Source organism: Paramacrobiotus metropolitanus, unplaced genomic scaffold (assembly GCF_019649055.1).
Source record: "Paramacrobiotus metropolitanus isolate TYO unplaced genomic scaffold, Prichtersi_v1.0 Parri_scaffold0000034, whole genome shotgun sequence".
In the NCBI taxonomy this organism is placed as follows: Eukaryota; Metazoa; Tardigrada; class Eutardigrada; order Parachela; family Macrobiotidae; genus Paramacrobiotus; species Paramacrobiotus metropolitanus.
In genome coordinates, this window is record NW_026570254.1 from 635,922 (window position 1) to 651,680 (window position 15,759).

Here is a 15,759-nt window from a genome sequence, read left to right on the forward strand (position 1 = left end):
TGCAATTTATTTCATAATTACTTCGGATAATAATTTTACTCAAACGCAGACAAATCAGATTGCAAAAGACCAGTCAACAGTAACAAATCGAACGTAACAACGTCGCAAAACTGCGTTGCCGATCACATAGGGACTGTAGGGGGTCAAGGTAATCAAAAAGCGTACAAAAAGGAACAAAATCAACAGGCTGAACTGCCCATCGCACTATCGGAGGCCATCGGCACACTGGACATGACCGCATTCCGACGCGTCACCGTGGCATAGGTCACGTACGGACCGTGGCTGTAGAAGCCTTCAGCGTTCTTCACTTTCTCGCGGAAGTAGTTAATTTTACGCTTTAAGAAGCAAATGCAGCTGATGGCGGTCATCTCCACGATGAACCAACATACGGTCAACACGGCCAGGATTTGCGGAAGGAAGCACGAGATACCGGCTGGTTCGCCTTCCCGAACACCTGAAAACCACATAGTGATAGTGTATAAGCATGTACAGAGTATGGCATTAATAAGCGCGCCTTACATATATCGTATATGTAATTATCCACGCTTATTCATATTTGTTTGTCATTATTATTTTGAGTTGATAGCATTTTTATAACATTTGGCATAAAGCAGCCAGCACTGGCTTACCGCTGATGCTTATTTTCAGTGACTTTTCGCTGTTTAATGGCAGAGTGAATTTCTGCGAAGTAATGGTGACAGTCTTCCTCAAAGTGTCCCGTGCAATGGCGTCGCCTCCCTCGTGAGCGCCGTCCGCTGCGCGGCGCTTCCGTTTGCCATACGACTCCGCGCCATTCCCGCAGATCACCGGTTTACAGCGGAACCGGCACGTCTGCACTTCTGCGTCGATGATAATGCGGTTGTTGTCCGGGAAAGCGAAAACTTCCATGCGCGCTTCCAGCGTTTTGGGATTGATTTGGCGGAAGTTGCGAATTAAGTTCTCTGCCGGACAGCTATAAAACAACTCCTGCTTGAATATTCCGTGTCGGATAAATAATATTAAAACAGAAACTCACCCTTTGACGTCGACAAGGGTCATGTTGTTCTTGCGTCGCCCGTCCGTGGCGAACATGTTGTGAATGCTCAAACCGAACACGTCTTCGCTGTCCTCCATGTCAATGCGCACGATCAGTTCACTTCCCAGTTCGGCTTCGCTGATTTCTTCCCCATCCAATCCCAATATTCGCATGGTGATTTTTGGCATTTTAACAGTGTGCCGGACAACGCTTTTACTGGCTTCCGGCAACACGCCCAGAGAAAAATTCCTGGAAAGCCCAGAACCTCACAGGAAAATTCTTTGTTAAGCAAAAGAATATAAGCAAAAGTGATGTTTAAGCAAAGGAATATGATTAACAAAATAAAATGCCGCAGTAATGTGCGTTGCATCATCTAACAAGTGTAGTGCTGCACTGATTGATCAAGGGTTTGCTTACACGTTAAACAAATTGGTCAGTTCTTCTTTGGCACGTAAATCGTATTTGCACTGCAAGCCGAAAGTCTGGTCCATCGCCGTCAAAACATGGGCGTTGTGCTGCAGGACGATAGTGTTGTGAAACTGTCCTTCGTCTTCCAGGAAGGTGTTGCACGATTCCACAGTGCGGATATTTAAGGGTAAGTTCAGATCGAAACTGAACTGTTGCTTGACCACCTGGGCGCAGTCACCGACATCCGCTTTGCCCTTCGCGTAGATCATCCCGTCGTATTCCCGGTTGGATTTAACGTGTGCTATCATTGTCGAGCCGCATTCAACCGAAACTACGAAGAAACACGATTGCATCCAGAAGTTTATTAGAGAACTAGCTACATGAAACGAAAAAGAAAAGAATGAAGGAGCTTCGGTGTATTTTTATTTCTATGTAGACTCCTTGGTAGCTGAAAGGTACTGCAGTTACGGCTCAATAGAACAGTAGTCAGTATACATATATACGAGTAGATAGCGTCGAAGCAGTTTGGTTAATATGCATTATCTGTACTTCTACGCTATGTTCGTCTGTTCAGGTACAATATGCGCTTATTTTAAACTGCAGTGTCCTGAACCCTATACTTACAATTACTTTTATCTAAATATACATAGAAGCGTATTAAACAGACTTTACAATAATTATAATATTTATTACCAATTGTTGGCATACGTAATAATCATTGATCACAATACCATTTACTACAAATTAAGAAATCAAAAAAAAGTTTTATTGGTTTAATACGTGATCTGTGATTATACTCACCATTGTAACAAGTCGTTACTTCGCCGTACACGGACTGTGATTCATGGCGTAAAATCTGTAAGATATTCTTTAATTTAGCACATGCGGGAACATGGTTAAGTGGAAAATATCGGAATAAAAGTCATTTCGAATGTATGACCGGTAGACACACTAAAGGTAGAAGTATAGATTGTCTTACCGAGACCTGTGGCGCAGTGGCTTTGGTGTAGTGCGTCAGCATGCAGATGGAGTTGGATACGAAGGCGTAGCGCCGGCAGTTGAATCCGGTCTGCTGCTGACAGGCTTTTTTGCAATCTTCTTCGCTCGAGATCCCATCCACCACGAGGGCATCGTGTAGACTGATGTCGACGTCTTTCACCGGATCAAAAAAGCAAAACTGCGTAGGTTCTGCAAACAAATTTAATAAGTGCGCGCTCAAACAAAGTGCTCAGCAGCTACTTCGTATATAGCGCATTTCATAGTGAATGGATAGAAAAAAACAACATTTACTGCATTAATCAATGATCAGTGAATTCTATGTCCAAGTGATTACACACAACAACAGCAGAATACAGGTGACGCTGATTCAACGTTTATTATGATAACGCAACATAATCGTACTAACCTTGATAACAGTTGTTTTCATACAGCGTAATTTCCGCTTGGCGCGTCGGCACCACCAGATCGCGCAGGTCCATTTGTTTGTAGTTGACCGAATGCCGATCCAGTCGCGATAGTTGACACTCATTCGTTAGGGAATTGTAGTCGAAGGCTTTGCATTGGAAGCGGTGCTCTTCCAGACAGGCCAGCATGCACTGGCGCGCCGAGAAGGCTTCCACGCGTTTGTCAAAGGTCAACAGCGTCTGGCCGTCGATGCGTTCGAAGGCCCAGTCGCGTTTGCAGGACACCGGCGAATCCAAGCATATCTTCAGATAGATGCTGACCATGCCGTCGTTCTGGATGCTGTCGCTCTTGTACTGTGTGTAAAAGTTGCATTTGGCATTGGCGTAATCTACGGTCAATCCCACACAGCGACTGTTCTGCCGGCACTGGTCAATGCACAAACTCGGGTTGGATAATGGACTGGAACTGGCCGGATCTTCCGCAATGCTCTGAGCGCTCATCAGGACAAAATTCACCGCATCCGATGGGCAACCTGCTCGAATATTAACCATTTAACGTTACAATTAAATATATTATACGAAAAAGCAAAACGGCATAAAAATATTGATTGCTCAGGATTTTACGCCCAAAAAGAATAATTAAAAACTCACATTACAAATTGAAGATGTGCATGATCTTTATTTAGTGCATATTCCAGTCAAATTCATAAAATTCTTTATAAAACACACCTTTTGAAACAGCCGGTTCGTACATGTTGACCCCTTCAATGGGAAATATTCCGCCGGGAATCTGGGCCACGGCCGCCACTGGCAAATGCATCAGGCCGCAAAAGCGGCCCAAAATAGTCTCCCCGAAGAAAAAGGCGCGGCAAGGATAGTCAGGATTCTCATGACATAATTTAGCACACTCCGCTAATGAGATGTCCACATAGTCCGTATCGGAAAAGTGTGTAGCCAGGTTCCGTGTGACAATATCGTACGAAACATTTGCTACGAGTGCAAGAAAAAAACTGTCATAAATTTGTTGCAGGTACGGTATATGATTTACGAAAGTGCTACTGTGGTAATTATTATTCCAGTAGTGCGTTTGAGTACCATTCATGCGCAAAACATTGTTACATTAAAAGCATAAAGTCAACACCTTCTATGACGTCTTACAGTTAAAGTTTTATGCTATTTGTTATACCGACATGTAAATATTATTCACTATACAAAATTCAAAACGCGAAACTGTAGGAAAAACGATCTAACGGCTAGAATAACACACAAACAAATCTCAATAAGTGCAAATACAACACAACTATTGCAAATTAGTATTTCAACGTAAATTATGTAATATACCTGGTAATTCGTCTCTGCAATTGTTATCAAAGTAACGAACGTTCTTGTTGGTGTCCTTAAAATCAGTGGGATGTGTGAAGCGATTCGCGTTCCTGAGGGCGCAATCACCGGATAACACATCAAAAGTAGCGGAAAGACACGGTGGCTGCGTCCAGGCCAAACACGATTCAAGACAGGTTTTTTCTGTGGAGCCTTTAATAACCGTATCCGGCGCGCGTTCAAGATCTTTGCCGGTTACCAGCTCGAAAGCGAATAAGCGCTGACATGCACCTATAACGCATCACAGAAATAGCAAAAAAGCGTTTATGCACTTCCGGAAATGACACAAACGCGCACCTTTTAAGCATTTCTTCTCCAGATAGAATATCGCTAAATCATCCGGTGTCATCGTCCCGTTGGCGACAACGGATGCGCTCTTGGAATAATACGAACAAAATTCGTTCTTGGGACTATTTTGAATATTCAGCGCCTGACAATTGGGATCGTTGATGCAGCCGTCGATGCAGGCACTCAGATTGAAGGTTAAAACACTCGATAGTGGATCCACAGTGTGCATTTTATGACTGGTCAACAGAACAAAGGAAACGTCTTCGCCGGCTGGACATTGTTGCTCTATAATAAAAATGGTTATCACAGACATCGAACTTATGCATCCTCCATATTATTATCATACCGATCTTTTTTCGAAATAGACAAATTTTTGGTCGTAGAAAAATCGCAGATATTTAACTGTGATTAATAATTGCTATCCTTATGCATACCTTGCGCGTAAAGATACTGGCAGTATAAGGAGAATACAACAGCAATAAATAAAACACTGCACTGGCAATCCATTTCCTTCAAATGCTACAGACACCTACATAAAAAAATTCACAGACACATAAGCAATGTTTTATTTTGACATTGGTTATTAATTTCGTTGCAGTTTCAGTTTTCATCTACCTGTTGCTTAAGAACCAAATTCAACCAACAGCTAAAACTTTACAATAATATATACCGGCTGAAAGTGGACGGCGAAAGTAACAATCTGCGCAGCAACATATTTGGTGCTGGCTAATGAACTTTTAAATTCACTGTCAGACATAAAAAACATAGTCATACCTTCTCAACCCGCCTTAATTAATCACGCAACAATTTAAAGGAGAAATAAAACGAAAGTAATCCATATCAGCTGGGCGTTCAGAATAATTAAAGCCCAATAAAAGAAGTGTGCGTGACATGAGCTGCTAAATTGCGACAAACAATTTAAATGTTCATTTCAGATCTAACAATTGTAAACATATGTAGTTTCAGAGTAGCGAAGTTAGATTGCACGAATTAATGTACTGCGTACCGTACTGCATGAGCGTAAGCCGAAGGAAATTTTATGGTTAGTATAAATCCACCTTTGCTCAACGAAAATCTGAGATGTTTTGAGTAAATGCACAGTAAATATTACGATGCGAAATAGAGCGAAACGTCTAATTGCATATATAGCCACACTTCAATCAATATAATTTATGCTCGCAACTAAAGAAATTATTGCCTTCCACTACTCGAGTAGCCACCATGACGGCAGCCATGCAAGCCTTTATATGCAGTAAATTTAATAATTTATAAGCGTTCCCTGTCAAGTCAAGGATTGTAGCATTGTCTTTGCCGAAAGACTACGTCACGAATTCGTGGGACTAAGGTTAAAGAAACCCAGATGTTGTTGTTGTTACAGTATACTATAACGCGTGACAATACCGATTACACAATAGTTTTGGCAAAGCGTATCGCATCGTTTAAAAATATGAAGGTCATCTTCAACACCTTTCCTTCAAGGCATAATCAGCCCCATGTTTTGGATATTTATGTAAATTAATTTTCGTCTAAACACAATATAAGGGCCGCCTCACTATCAAGCGAGCGTTTCTCTCGTTTATGTTTTTGCAGAACGATATCGGCTTAAACTGACTGCTTAGTGACCGTAAATGCGCAATATCTGTTGTAATATTCTCTACAAACTACAATGACTGCGGAATTATATTATATACACCCTTTGACAATGGAATAAAAAGCAAAGTCTATGTTTAAATAAACTTAAAAATACAATTCAGAACCTGAAAACAATTAAACACGTAATTTTTCTGATACTTCTGTACAAATAGATACTAAGTATGTAATTTCACCCGCCTTTTACGGACACTGCAAGATCGAAGCGTATAGTGGGATCAACTAACAAATGTACATACTTAAGTAATTTTTGGTGCTAACACACTTTGAATTTCCTTTCCAGAAGGTAGCATCAAATTTGCGAAAATTAATCCGATAGTGGCACCAAGTACTCGTATAGTACATGTCCTTTACGCGCCGTCCTCTACAGATACGATATAATTATATCTACATCCTCCTTGATTTTTCAGGCAGGTAAAACACATGACCCGATGTTGCATGGATTACTGATTACAGTATAATACTTACTTCTGCATTCTGTAAGAAACCTAAGAATACTACATTATAACTGATAAAAAATATCAGCAACAATGCAACATTAATCTAATTGTAAGCCATTGTCCACATTGTAGCACGAAATGTTTAATAGGCATATTAGAAGAAAGTAGATCTTCAGTACACATGTCAAGAAAATGAACAAATGCACTTCGCGTCGAAAAGGTACTCTGTCATTGCGCTGTTACACAGAACTACCACAAATATTTTAAAATCTCTGCGCCTTACTATTTATACTTCTATACTGCATATACTTAGTATATATATAAGTAGAATATATATATTAGCTGATAATCTTTCATGCTAGCAGATTGTAAACCAAGTGGTCAACAAAATTGAAGGTGGTGTAAGTGATTATCAGACAAACAAAATAGACGTACCACAGTGCTTCGTTAAGCTTACGGGCGTTTACGCTGGCACATAATGTCTAGTTAGACGTATTCTTTACCTGGGAAATAGAGCAGAGTGTTGGCAATTAATTAAGCTGTTACTTCCAAAATTTGGTGTTAGAAACGCCCAGATTCCGGTTTCTAATTACACACCATGCAATAACTTTGGTCTTTAGAATTTCGAATGGAAGCTGCAGAGTAGATTAAAGCGCACTATCATATTAGGAAAATATCCATTCTTATCGCCACAATCCCTTCCAGTAGAACAACAAACGCAATTAAACAACTGGCAATGAACTATAAAATAATGATCTGGAGTAATCTGTAGAGATATAAAATTATAGTGGCTAGTTCCGGCTACTAAGACTACATGTATAAATCTAACTGCAATGTTTTAGTCGCAAAAATTAAACACACTTGACATGTGTCTAACGTGTCATTATCTCAGATTAAACACTGGTAAAAAACTACATGTACACAAGAAGAGAGTGTCAGACGAAAGACTGAGGCATTTACATGTGAGATGATGGTGATTTGTATATGCACGCGATCTTTGTAAATCGTGGGCAGGTGTAATCAACGCATCATCAACATCGCATCATATACAGTATCAAGCTTAAGCAGCCGTAAAAGGTTAAAGCCTGGGTAATTGTCCGCAGTGCAGGTACAGTTTTTCATTACGGACTTGTCTTCCCGTATGCGATCGCACAGTAGTCGGTCTTTATTGTGCCGGAATAAACTTCCGTTGGTATAAAGTGTATTCATGCACAGCCAGGCCCGTATGGTAGCCGTTAAGCGCTTCACACTCGGTGTTACCGTTCACAGCCGCACGCTACGCCAACAATTAAACGCCTGTTTAAAAGTGCTAATTGATTGCTTCCAGTATTAACCGCTTATGCATTCCGGCATTACGAACATTGACATGGCTACGGTGTGCAAGCGAATCCGTCAAGATCCAATTAGATGCAAAGATGCATTTGTTTCGGATCTATCGAGCGCAGATTCCGCTTCGCCAAGATAGACAATCTCATACGCTGTACCGTTGCGGTTGCTTGAATGAGAGCGATACAGTTCAGCATAAAAAGCCAACCAAGAAACTTTACAGCAGGTCTGCATCTCCCAAAAACTGAATACTACAAAGTATTAAAAATAAGCATTAGCGCGGTGCCTGTTCTTCATACACATTATTTCGACACACAGCTTCTTTGAACAGGGCAAGCTTGGTTTCCAGATTTCAGCTATAACTAAAGGTCAAAAATTTACCGTACGTTATATCACGGCACCAGGTTAGTGCTGCATTTGTACGCTTCCCTAATCATATTAAAATAATTACTATAATAAAAGAAGTTTTCGCAAGGAACGGAGCATGTGATTTCCGTAACCGCGTTCTAGCTGACTTTTAATAAAATATGAACGGCAGAACTTTTGTACCTCTAGTTAAATTTGTGTCACACAACTTCATACGGTCATTCAGAAACTCTTACTGGCACTGGGTGCACAACAGACACCATGATAAAAGCAATCGTTTTAACAACTGAGGCAATCATACTTTTCAATAATTATTCCTTTCCAGCACTTTAGTAATTGTAACTAGAAACAAACTACTCTATCGTTGTTGTTGTCATTGATTCCATGTATGTACACACAAAAAATGCGCCTATGCTCACAGCGCGAGCGGTGCGCACACGATCTACAAAAACCAACAAAACATTTCTCAAAATGTCCTTTGAAGCATCAAGAGCCACAAAGATTTACGCTTCCATGCTGTTGATACACTTTGGAAGGTATGGTAAATGTCAAAATAATGTTATAATAAAATAACATTTCGGCCCGAGTATCGAGTATTTCCAGTATTAGACCTATAATTAAATTACTTACTCAAAACAGTTTTAATTTAAATTTTAAACTACCCCAGCCGGAATGGCTGAATTTGCTGGGGCGTTTGTGCGGCCGCAATACCGCATTTGAACACATTTTATTCTGTAAGCCGCCAGTCAGCGGGCGAAAACCGGAAATAAACGGCATGTTGAAGCTGCGCCCCCACAGGTGGCTGCCACGGCTTCCAGTGTACAAGCTACGTAAGGGGCGGGCATTAAACTTCCGCCAATGCCCATTCAGTTTCAGAATTCAAATTTTGCACAGGGCCGCTGCACGTTTGAATTTGTTGTTTTCATGTTAGAAGTTTTTTTAGCTGCAGCGAACTCGCCTGTTTGTGTCTATAGTTAGGTTTTGATTTTTCCTTTCAGTTACTCTTGAGCTTCGAAACCGATTTTTCAAGATGTTCAAACATCTTCTTAGAATTACTATTATTAGTTTGATATTAACGTTGAAATGGAGGTGGAATCGACAGAGTTGCCAGCTGTGGTAGTACGGTTTTCGATCGAAACCTTTCCACTCTCTTTTTCACTTTCTGGATGTGGAAAGTCTTTGGCTTTCACTGATATGGAAGGCCGAATTCGAGGCCCGCGATAGCAAGAAATTCAACAGGTAAGCGTATTATAACTCGAGAGTCGAGCGCATTAGAAATTAGCAGTGTGGTTCGTTATCGCCTTATTGTTGTGACGTTGTCTTATGTGGTGGTGCTATTCGTCAGTCCTTGAATTGTTTTTGGGCATTTACTTTGTTTTGTGCATTTTTTGTTATTTTTTTGTGTTTTTATGCCCCTTAACAGTTTAAATGGAAATTTACAGCTATGATTATTGCAGGAGCTTCGGGAGCAAATCGTCGTGTCTCAGTCGAAATCGAGGAGCACCTGGACTTCGTCTGGTCTTCAAAATGCTATTATTTTGCTATTGTCGGAAAATGTCATTCGAAAACGTTGCGTGAAGGCATTACTCTATAATAGTTTGATTTGAATTTTGTGGAATTTTGTTCGTTTATTTTGTTTGTGTGAAATCGACATCGGTCGCTGAATGGTGTATTTTTCATGTAATTTCATGGTATGATTTTATTTGTTTTTATTTATTTATTGGAAGCACATTGCAGTGTACAGACTGTGTCGAAACCGGCCGGTGAACGGTATTTTGGTGTTCTATTAAAACCTGCGAATGACCTTTTTCTTGCCCCAAAACAGCTGTTTTCTTGCGCCAACGTAGGCCCAGCGCGGGCTCCAAGTGCGTCCGAAATAACGCGTAAAAATGTCCTCCGAGTAGCGCAACCAATGATCCAGGGTCCGGTCACCTCGGAAAACCCGGCGACCAGGCCTGGATGTACTGGGTGCCCTTTTGTGGGGTTCATGCGAGCCTAAAATTGCCGACTCATCGCGCCAGCAAATTACTTGTTTAGAACTGGGTACAGCAACCAGAACATACCGAAAATCGCTATTACCGCGCCATAGTTGCTTTTACTGCAGTAGCTAGGTCCTAGCTGTTGTCAGTGCATTGCGTCTATAAACGTAGTGTACAACAATCGGAACTTTATGTTTCTGATGAGAACACGGCAGCTACGGTACTCAGGAGTCAAAACAAAAAGATGCAAAAACCGTAGATAAACACAATTCGACAGCTGTGAGATCTCGATTCTAAAACGTCCAGCTTGAATCTTACAATATCTATACTTCTACTTCTCTAAAACACAAGAAGCCATTACAAACACCGCTCGAGATTTGGTGGCGGCATTTCCAAATAAACCGGTAATAAATAAATTTCAAATTACTATTTTCGTTTTAATACGGTTAATTCATGTAGGGTAATATGCAATTATGTAAAGCCAAGCAAACGCACAAAAATTAACAGTTATAATATATATTTAGTATCCTTTACTATGCGCAATTATGTATTTCCAAAACCGTTCTATTTAAGGTCGTTGAACACTGTTCGCACGCGGCCATCACTGGCAGTTTATATACTTCCCACAAATGCACAGGCAACTTAACTAAATGTACATATAAGAAAATTTGACGAACTATAAGAAAAACACGAAATAAAACCTTGCGTATATATCGCACCGCCTTGACAAAATTTCTTCAAGAACAACGAGGTTGTCTGCTGCTCCAACAACGGTAGAAAAGGAGATGTTGACGGACTGCACGACAAGAAAAACCGTCGTTTCTTAAGAAGTTTTTTCCATCTGCCACTTAACGACTGGATAACCTGTAGAGACAACTGGCTACCAATGTATCGACCACGTACGGTAACAGCGGACAAAAATCTTTTACAGCCGGTTCGCTCGTACAAGATTGCCGATAATACAGGTCCACAAAAGCACAATAGCGTGTAAAAATGGCCTCAATTTAATCCTTGAGTTGTTCTGGTATTTAAACTTATAACAACTTGAAACATTACATTAGTTAAGTCGCTCCTTGTTAAAGAATCGTAGCGTATCTATTTGTGGCCACACTATATCACAAAAATGCTCAATCAGCTAATTGTGGCCATCGTCGGAGTGGTAACCCTGATATCCTGTGTTTTGGCGGTAAGTCAGGAACAATCTCAGCATCGATTTTTCACGCTAAAATATTGATTACATCTATCGATTTAATGTATATTTGTAACAATTATTGTTGTTTGATTATGCTCTTCGAATAATTTTCTTGTTTCCTGTGACTGCTTAATTGCAAGGTGAATTAGCAACAGTCAAATCGAATTATAATGCTAACTTTAAAGTTATTTATGTGATACCTGTATTTATCATTTGATATGTAAGAACGATTCAGTAAGGAACGTTGTTCTTCCTTACCGGTCAGCAAATCCTGGCTGTACATGTATCACTTACGAGTTACGACTGAAGCTTACAATTAGTAGCTACGTACGCACTTGAACGCGCTGAAAAACAGTTTGTTAAAAATAAGTTTATTCAAATTTGATTGTAAATTTGCTCTTTAGCTTTTCAAAAGCTTCGAAATGTGAAGTCTTTGTTTTGATATGTTACCGTTCTTAAATTTACGCACTGAATGTAGCGTAAAATAAGTAGCACCAGGATTGCCTAATTACGCCGTATAAACGATATTTTAACTTTGAGCTAATTACAAAGAAGACGAAATGATCACAACTCACAATCAGTAAAACTTACCATTAGTTAATAAGGTTAAGATCAATTAATAGTTCCTTTATTTGTGGTTTGCTCTAGTTAATGTGTAGTGCAGTTTGGTAACGAAATTATTTGCATTGTAGTAGTTTTTAGCTCTTGTAAGTTGTCACACAATACGTCGTTAGTTTCTCTACAGTTTCTACATTTGGAAGTTCATTTATCGGTTAGGATTTCTGTGCTAGACCACAAAGTTACCAACTACTGTATAACGGTGACGGTGACAATAATGAACATCTTTCGTTGCAATGCAAGCTTTCCGATGAACATTCCATATCGGTGTAATTACCGGAGTTTACAAAGATAAAAGATATTCCTAGTGGTTGCTTTTAATGATTCCGGTATCCATCTGGAATAAAATTTTTGTTCCTCCAAATTGACCAATAATGGCACGGAAGGGGTATCGTACTATTTGTTGTGATTTAAGACGTGCATTTTTCGGCTTAACAGTGTCCACTCTATGCTTCCTCCATTTGATCCAAATGGTATGGTGTATGGGCAAGCCATTCATACGAGTGCTTTTAATCTGGCAGATGTGATCGTTTTTAAAGAATTAATCCAGTAAAAAAAAACATGTGAAACTATTTTCGTTTTGGCGTGAAATTGATTTCCCAGCTCTTACCTCGTACCACCCTCGGAGGATTGTGCCATTCAATCATGAACTGGGAAAAATTACTGACATTGTTAAATAAAATATTTGTATGACCAAAGATTGGCAGATAGAATTTTTTTTGTTTTGCTTTGCAGGGAGAGGGTAGTTACGGAAATTACGGATACGGTGGTGGTGGCGGCGGTGGTGGTGGATACGGAGGAGGATATGGCGGTAAAGATATTAGTGTCCATTCGCGTAATGCGTAAATATATCCCACTGACGCTCGAATTGAATTTAGGCGGGTATGGCGGATCATATGATTATGGACGATATATAACCAAAGTCAGTGCAACATTCTCACACTCCAATCTTCAATTTCTAAAACAAAAATAACTCGTTCTGTATCTCTTAGTGGCCTGTTGGTGATATTTATGGATTCGGAGCCAGCTACGGAGGCGGTGGTGGTGGCTATGGTGGTGGTGGATACGGAAACAGCTATTATGGGGGTAATCACAACTTCTACAAGTGCATCGAGCTGATAGTTAATTAGCATGAAGCGGAATATAAGCATAAATGCAAATGTATTGCTGCAAAGCTAAATTAAAACATAATTACTTACAAAATTTTTTATCATTAAAACCGCTGGCCAGAGCAACAGAGCTCTTAAATTTAATGTTTGCGCGTCACTAAAGAAAAAATCATTTCGACAGCTCCCCCCGTGACATACATTCCCGGATACGGAAAATATGTACCATAGTAAGTAAAAATTAATGCTGACACACCTATGTATAGATTCTAGCACTGGTTATGTATTAACAACGGTGATTTGCAGCACTATGCCTCTTGGTGGCTACTATTATGGCCCTCCAGGTAAGCGAGTAAAGCAAATCAAACCAAAAATAAATCCGTAATTCCCTCAGCTTTTACCGAATCGATATCCCGCTAACACGTGATCTGTTCACAGCGCACTCTCCTCACTACGACGGATACGGAGGTTATGGAGGCGGCTATAACGGAAAAAAGCGATAGTATCCCAATCCATCAAAGTTTTTGTACGAATGTCACCAGCTAAAATACCAGTGCCTTTTGTTGATAATGTGAACGCTCAATCGCTAACATCCTAACTGATCCAGTCTTGTTATGGTCTTTTTTAATGTCGACTCCATCGAGATGCAAAAAACATCGTGCCCACAAAAATCAATATCGATCTCAAATTACGAAATCTTCACAACACTGTCGCCAAATCCTAAACAATTTTCATTGTACAGAAGGATACATAAACAATTAAAAACAAGATATTCATTAAGTGGTTTAGTTAGACAAGTGCACACTAGGTAGTCTTTAATTACCGTTTAGGCGGAAGGTTGAACCAGCGGTCCTGTTGCGCAGCGCCGGATTTCAGCAAAAACCGTGCTGGCTGCTTCTCGACACACATTTTCCGCTCGCTTGGTAGCTTCTACACTAGCCGGTCCACGAACAGACAACCAGACAGTTCGCAAGTTCATATCGAAATGGAACTGGAATCGTGGTCGCTTATTCTGCAACATAGTATGCAGATTTTAAAGATACAAGACGAGCCGCATAAGCCAAGATAACAGAGGGAAAGCTGGAAACAAATTATGCAAAAAATCGTACACAATTAGATGCCGCGCCTGTCCGTAAATTGTAAGTATAACTACGGCATCCTTTACCAATTTCGAATCTTTCAGCATTGTTTCAGTAGGGAAAAAGACGTCTTGTCCGAGATGGTTTTGGGTGTAAGCAACTGCGGCTATCACATCTTTAATGTCAAATGCAGACTGCAGCAAAGACACTGACACGGCATTCACTGCAGATTCCACTTCCTAACAGTGAACACTGACTAAGATAATCAATAAAGATAAATATACAAAAACCCAAAAACAAAAACGTGTAAAATGTATAAATAACACAAAACAACAATATGTACAACAAATATGACAAAACCTGAAAATCTTACACGAGTCTGGACTGTCTGGTTATACGCACTTGTAACTTGTTGAATTAAATTACGGAAAACGTGAAATTAACGCACCTTTAACTTCAGATCGCGCGAGCTTCCGAATAAAAAAAACCAGCTTTATTTGGTCGTAAATCACATGGACTTACATTAGGTCCATGCTGTATATTGTGGACGCGGCAGCGTATGCGGGCCTTGAAGAAATTCTTAGAAACGAGTGCATGCTCAAGGGTTCGCAAGGTTGTGCAGGCAGCGCACACTGACTGAATCTTCTGAATCCTCCTTGGTCGAGGAACGCGACTCCGCACGTAGGAGACCGCCAAGGTGGGCAGACCATCGCTCCGCAGTGGACCGCGCTGCGGATACGAAATCACGGCGCACGCTACGTTATCTCCTGCAAAGATGATGGACAGAATAAAGAAGGCTCGGGTCCACTCCACTGTCTTCCTGGATAATTACCAGACTTGAACACAGCAGGGCCACCATCCCGACGCACAAAGGATTGTTCGTGATCAACAAGTAGCAGTCGTGGTTCTGCCCGTTCTGGCAAAGACATTTTTGATCCGCGAAGAACAGAAGAAGATCCGCACAGAAGATCAGAAGAGTACAGTACGTAGCGCGATATGTACTCACGAGTTCTGAAAATTTCACGTTTCAACTACCGGTCTACGGTTCATAACGATTATTAAAAATGTAGAGCGATGCCAAAACCTGATTTAACAAGAGAAAAATAATTTCGCGGTTTTTAAACATCCAGTTTGACGGTAGTATCTATGCAATTCACTGTTTTTAGTCGCACAGGCGACTGCTGTCGCAAATAAATGAAACGATGCCGAAATCTAAAATATATTGCCGTATTATTGCGTATTGCGCAACTGCTGCTTACGGTTTACCGGATTAAAATTCCGAATTCTGGCACGAGGAAACAATCCCAGTTTCCCAACTTACAAACACGAATGCGAAAATATCTGCGTACATTTTTTGTTTTTTATAGAAATATACCTTGGCTTCGTCAGAAATAATGAAAATAAATTATTAATTAAATTAATAATCTGCTATGTCCATTTTGCCGCTGATTTTCGTGTTTCGGCAGAAGGACTACTACTTTACGCTGCGCAACCGAAAGGACAGCCCAT

General features: G+C 40.4%; 3 protein-coding genes and 1 long non-coding RNA gene across 10 annotated transcripts; 2 read left to right on the top strand and 2 right to left on the bottom strand.

Annotated features, from left to right (window-relative positions):
- Positions 1–29: 29 nt before the first annotated feature.
- On the bottom strand, positions 30–7,543 carry LOC129589329 (uncharacterized). 4 transcript variants are annotated; one of them, XM_055484040.1, is made up of 13 exons: positions 7,182–7,543; positions 7,020–7,087; positions 4,929–5,023; positions 4,504–4,779; positions 4,168–4,437; positions 3,556–3,816; positions 2,829–3,359; positions 2,403–2,611; positions 2,225–2,279; positions 1,433–1,754; positions 1,016–1,264; positions 630–952; positions 30–454 (listed from the first exon to the last, which is right to left on the bottom strand). In XM_055484040.1, the coding sequence occupies exons 3-13, from the start codon at positions 4,999–5,001 to the stop codon at positions 180–182; spliced, it is 2,844 nt and encodes a 947-aa protein (XP_055340015.1). In that variant the 5' UTR covers positions 5,002–5,023; positions 7,020–7,087; positions 7,182–7,543; the 3' UTR covers positions 30–179. The 4 variants fall into 4 exon arrangements, with proteins under 4 accessions (XP_055340015.1, XP_055340012.1, XP_055340013.1 ...); XM_055484037.1 differs by lacking the exon at positions 7,020–7,087 and having other exon boundaries at positions 7,088–7,543; XM_055484038.1 differs by lacking the exons at positions 7,020–7,087; positions 7,182–7,543 and adding an exon at positions 5,501–5,706.
- A 1,637-nt stretch (positions 7,544–9,180) lies between these two features.
- LOC129589402 (uncharacterized) lies at positions 9,181–10,079 on the top strand. Its single transcript, XR_008690594.1, has 2 exons — positions 9,181–9,515; positions 9,734–10,079. It is a non-coding gene; the product is annotated as an uncharacterized LOC129589402 (long non-coding RNA).
- Positions 10,080–11,290: 1,211 nt separating this feature from the next.
- LOC129589328 (ctenidin-1-like) lies at positions 11,291–13,864 on the top strand. 2 transcript variants are annotated; one of them, XM_055484035.1, is made up of 7 exons: positions 11,291–11,441; positions 12,801–12,876; positions 12,944–12,987; positions 13,058–13,151; positions 13,356–13,401; positions 13,478–13,515; positions 13,610–13,864. In XM_055484035.1, the coding sequence occupies exons 1-7, from the start codon at positions 11,379–11,381 to the stop codon at positions 13,672–13,674; spliced, it is 426 nt and encodes a 141-aa protein (XP_055340010.1). In that variant the 5' UTR covers positions 11,291–11,378; the 3' UTR covers positions 13,675–13,864. The 2 variants fall into 2 exon arrangements, with proteins under 2 accessions (XP_055340010.1, XP_055340009.1); XM_055484034.1 differs by lacking the exon at positions 11,291–11,441 and adding an exon at positions 12,223–12,538.
- LOC129589326 (uncharacterized) lies at positions 12,836–15,690 on the bottom strand. 3 transcript variants are annotated; one of them, XM_055484033.1, is made up of 5 exons: positions 15,083–15,463; positions 14,773–15,017; positions 14,337–14,489; positions 13,995–14,183; positions 12,836–13,023 (listed from the first exon to the last, which is right to left on the bottom strand). In XM_055484033.1, the coding sequence occupies exons 1-4, from the start codon at positions 15,177–15,179 to the stop codon at positions 13,998–14,000; spliced, it is 681 nt and encodes a 226-aa protein (XP_055340008.1). In that variant the 5' UTR covers positions 15,180–15,463; the 3' UTR covers positions 12,836–13,023; positions 13,995–13,997. The 3 variants fall into 3 exon arrangements, with proteins under 3 accessions (XP_055340008.1, XP_055340007.1, XP_055340006.1); XM_055484032.1 differs by lacking the exon at positions 12,836–13,023 and adding an exon at positions 13,134–13,891 and having other exon boundaries at positions 15,083–15,462; XM_055484031.1 differs by lacking the exon at positions 12,836–13,023 and adding an exon at positions 15,517–15,690 and having other exon boundaries at positions 13,137–14,183; positions 15,083–15,261.
- Positions 15,691–15,759: the final 69 nt, after the last annotated feature.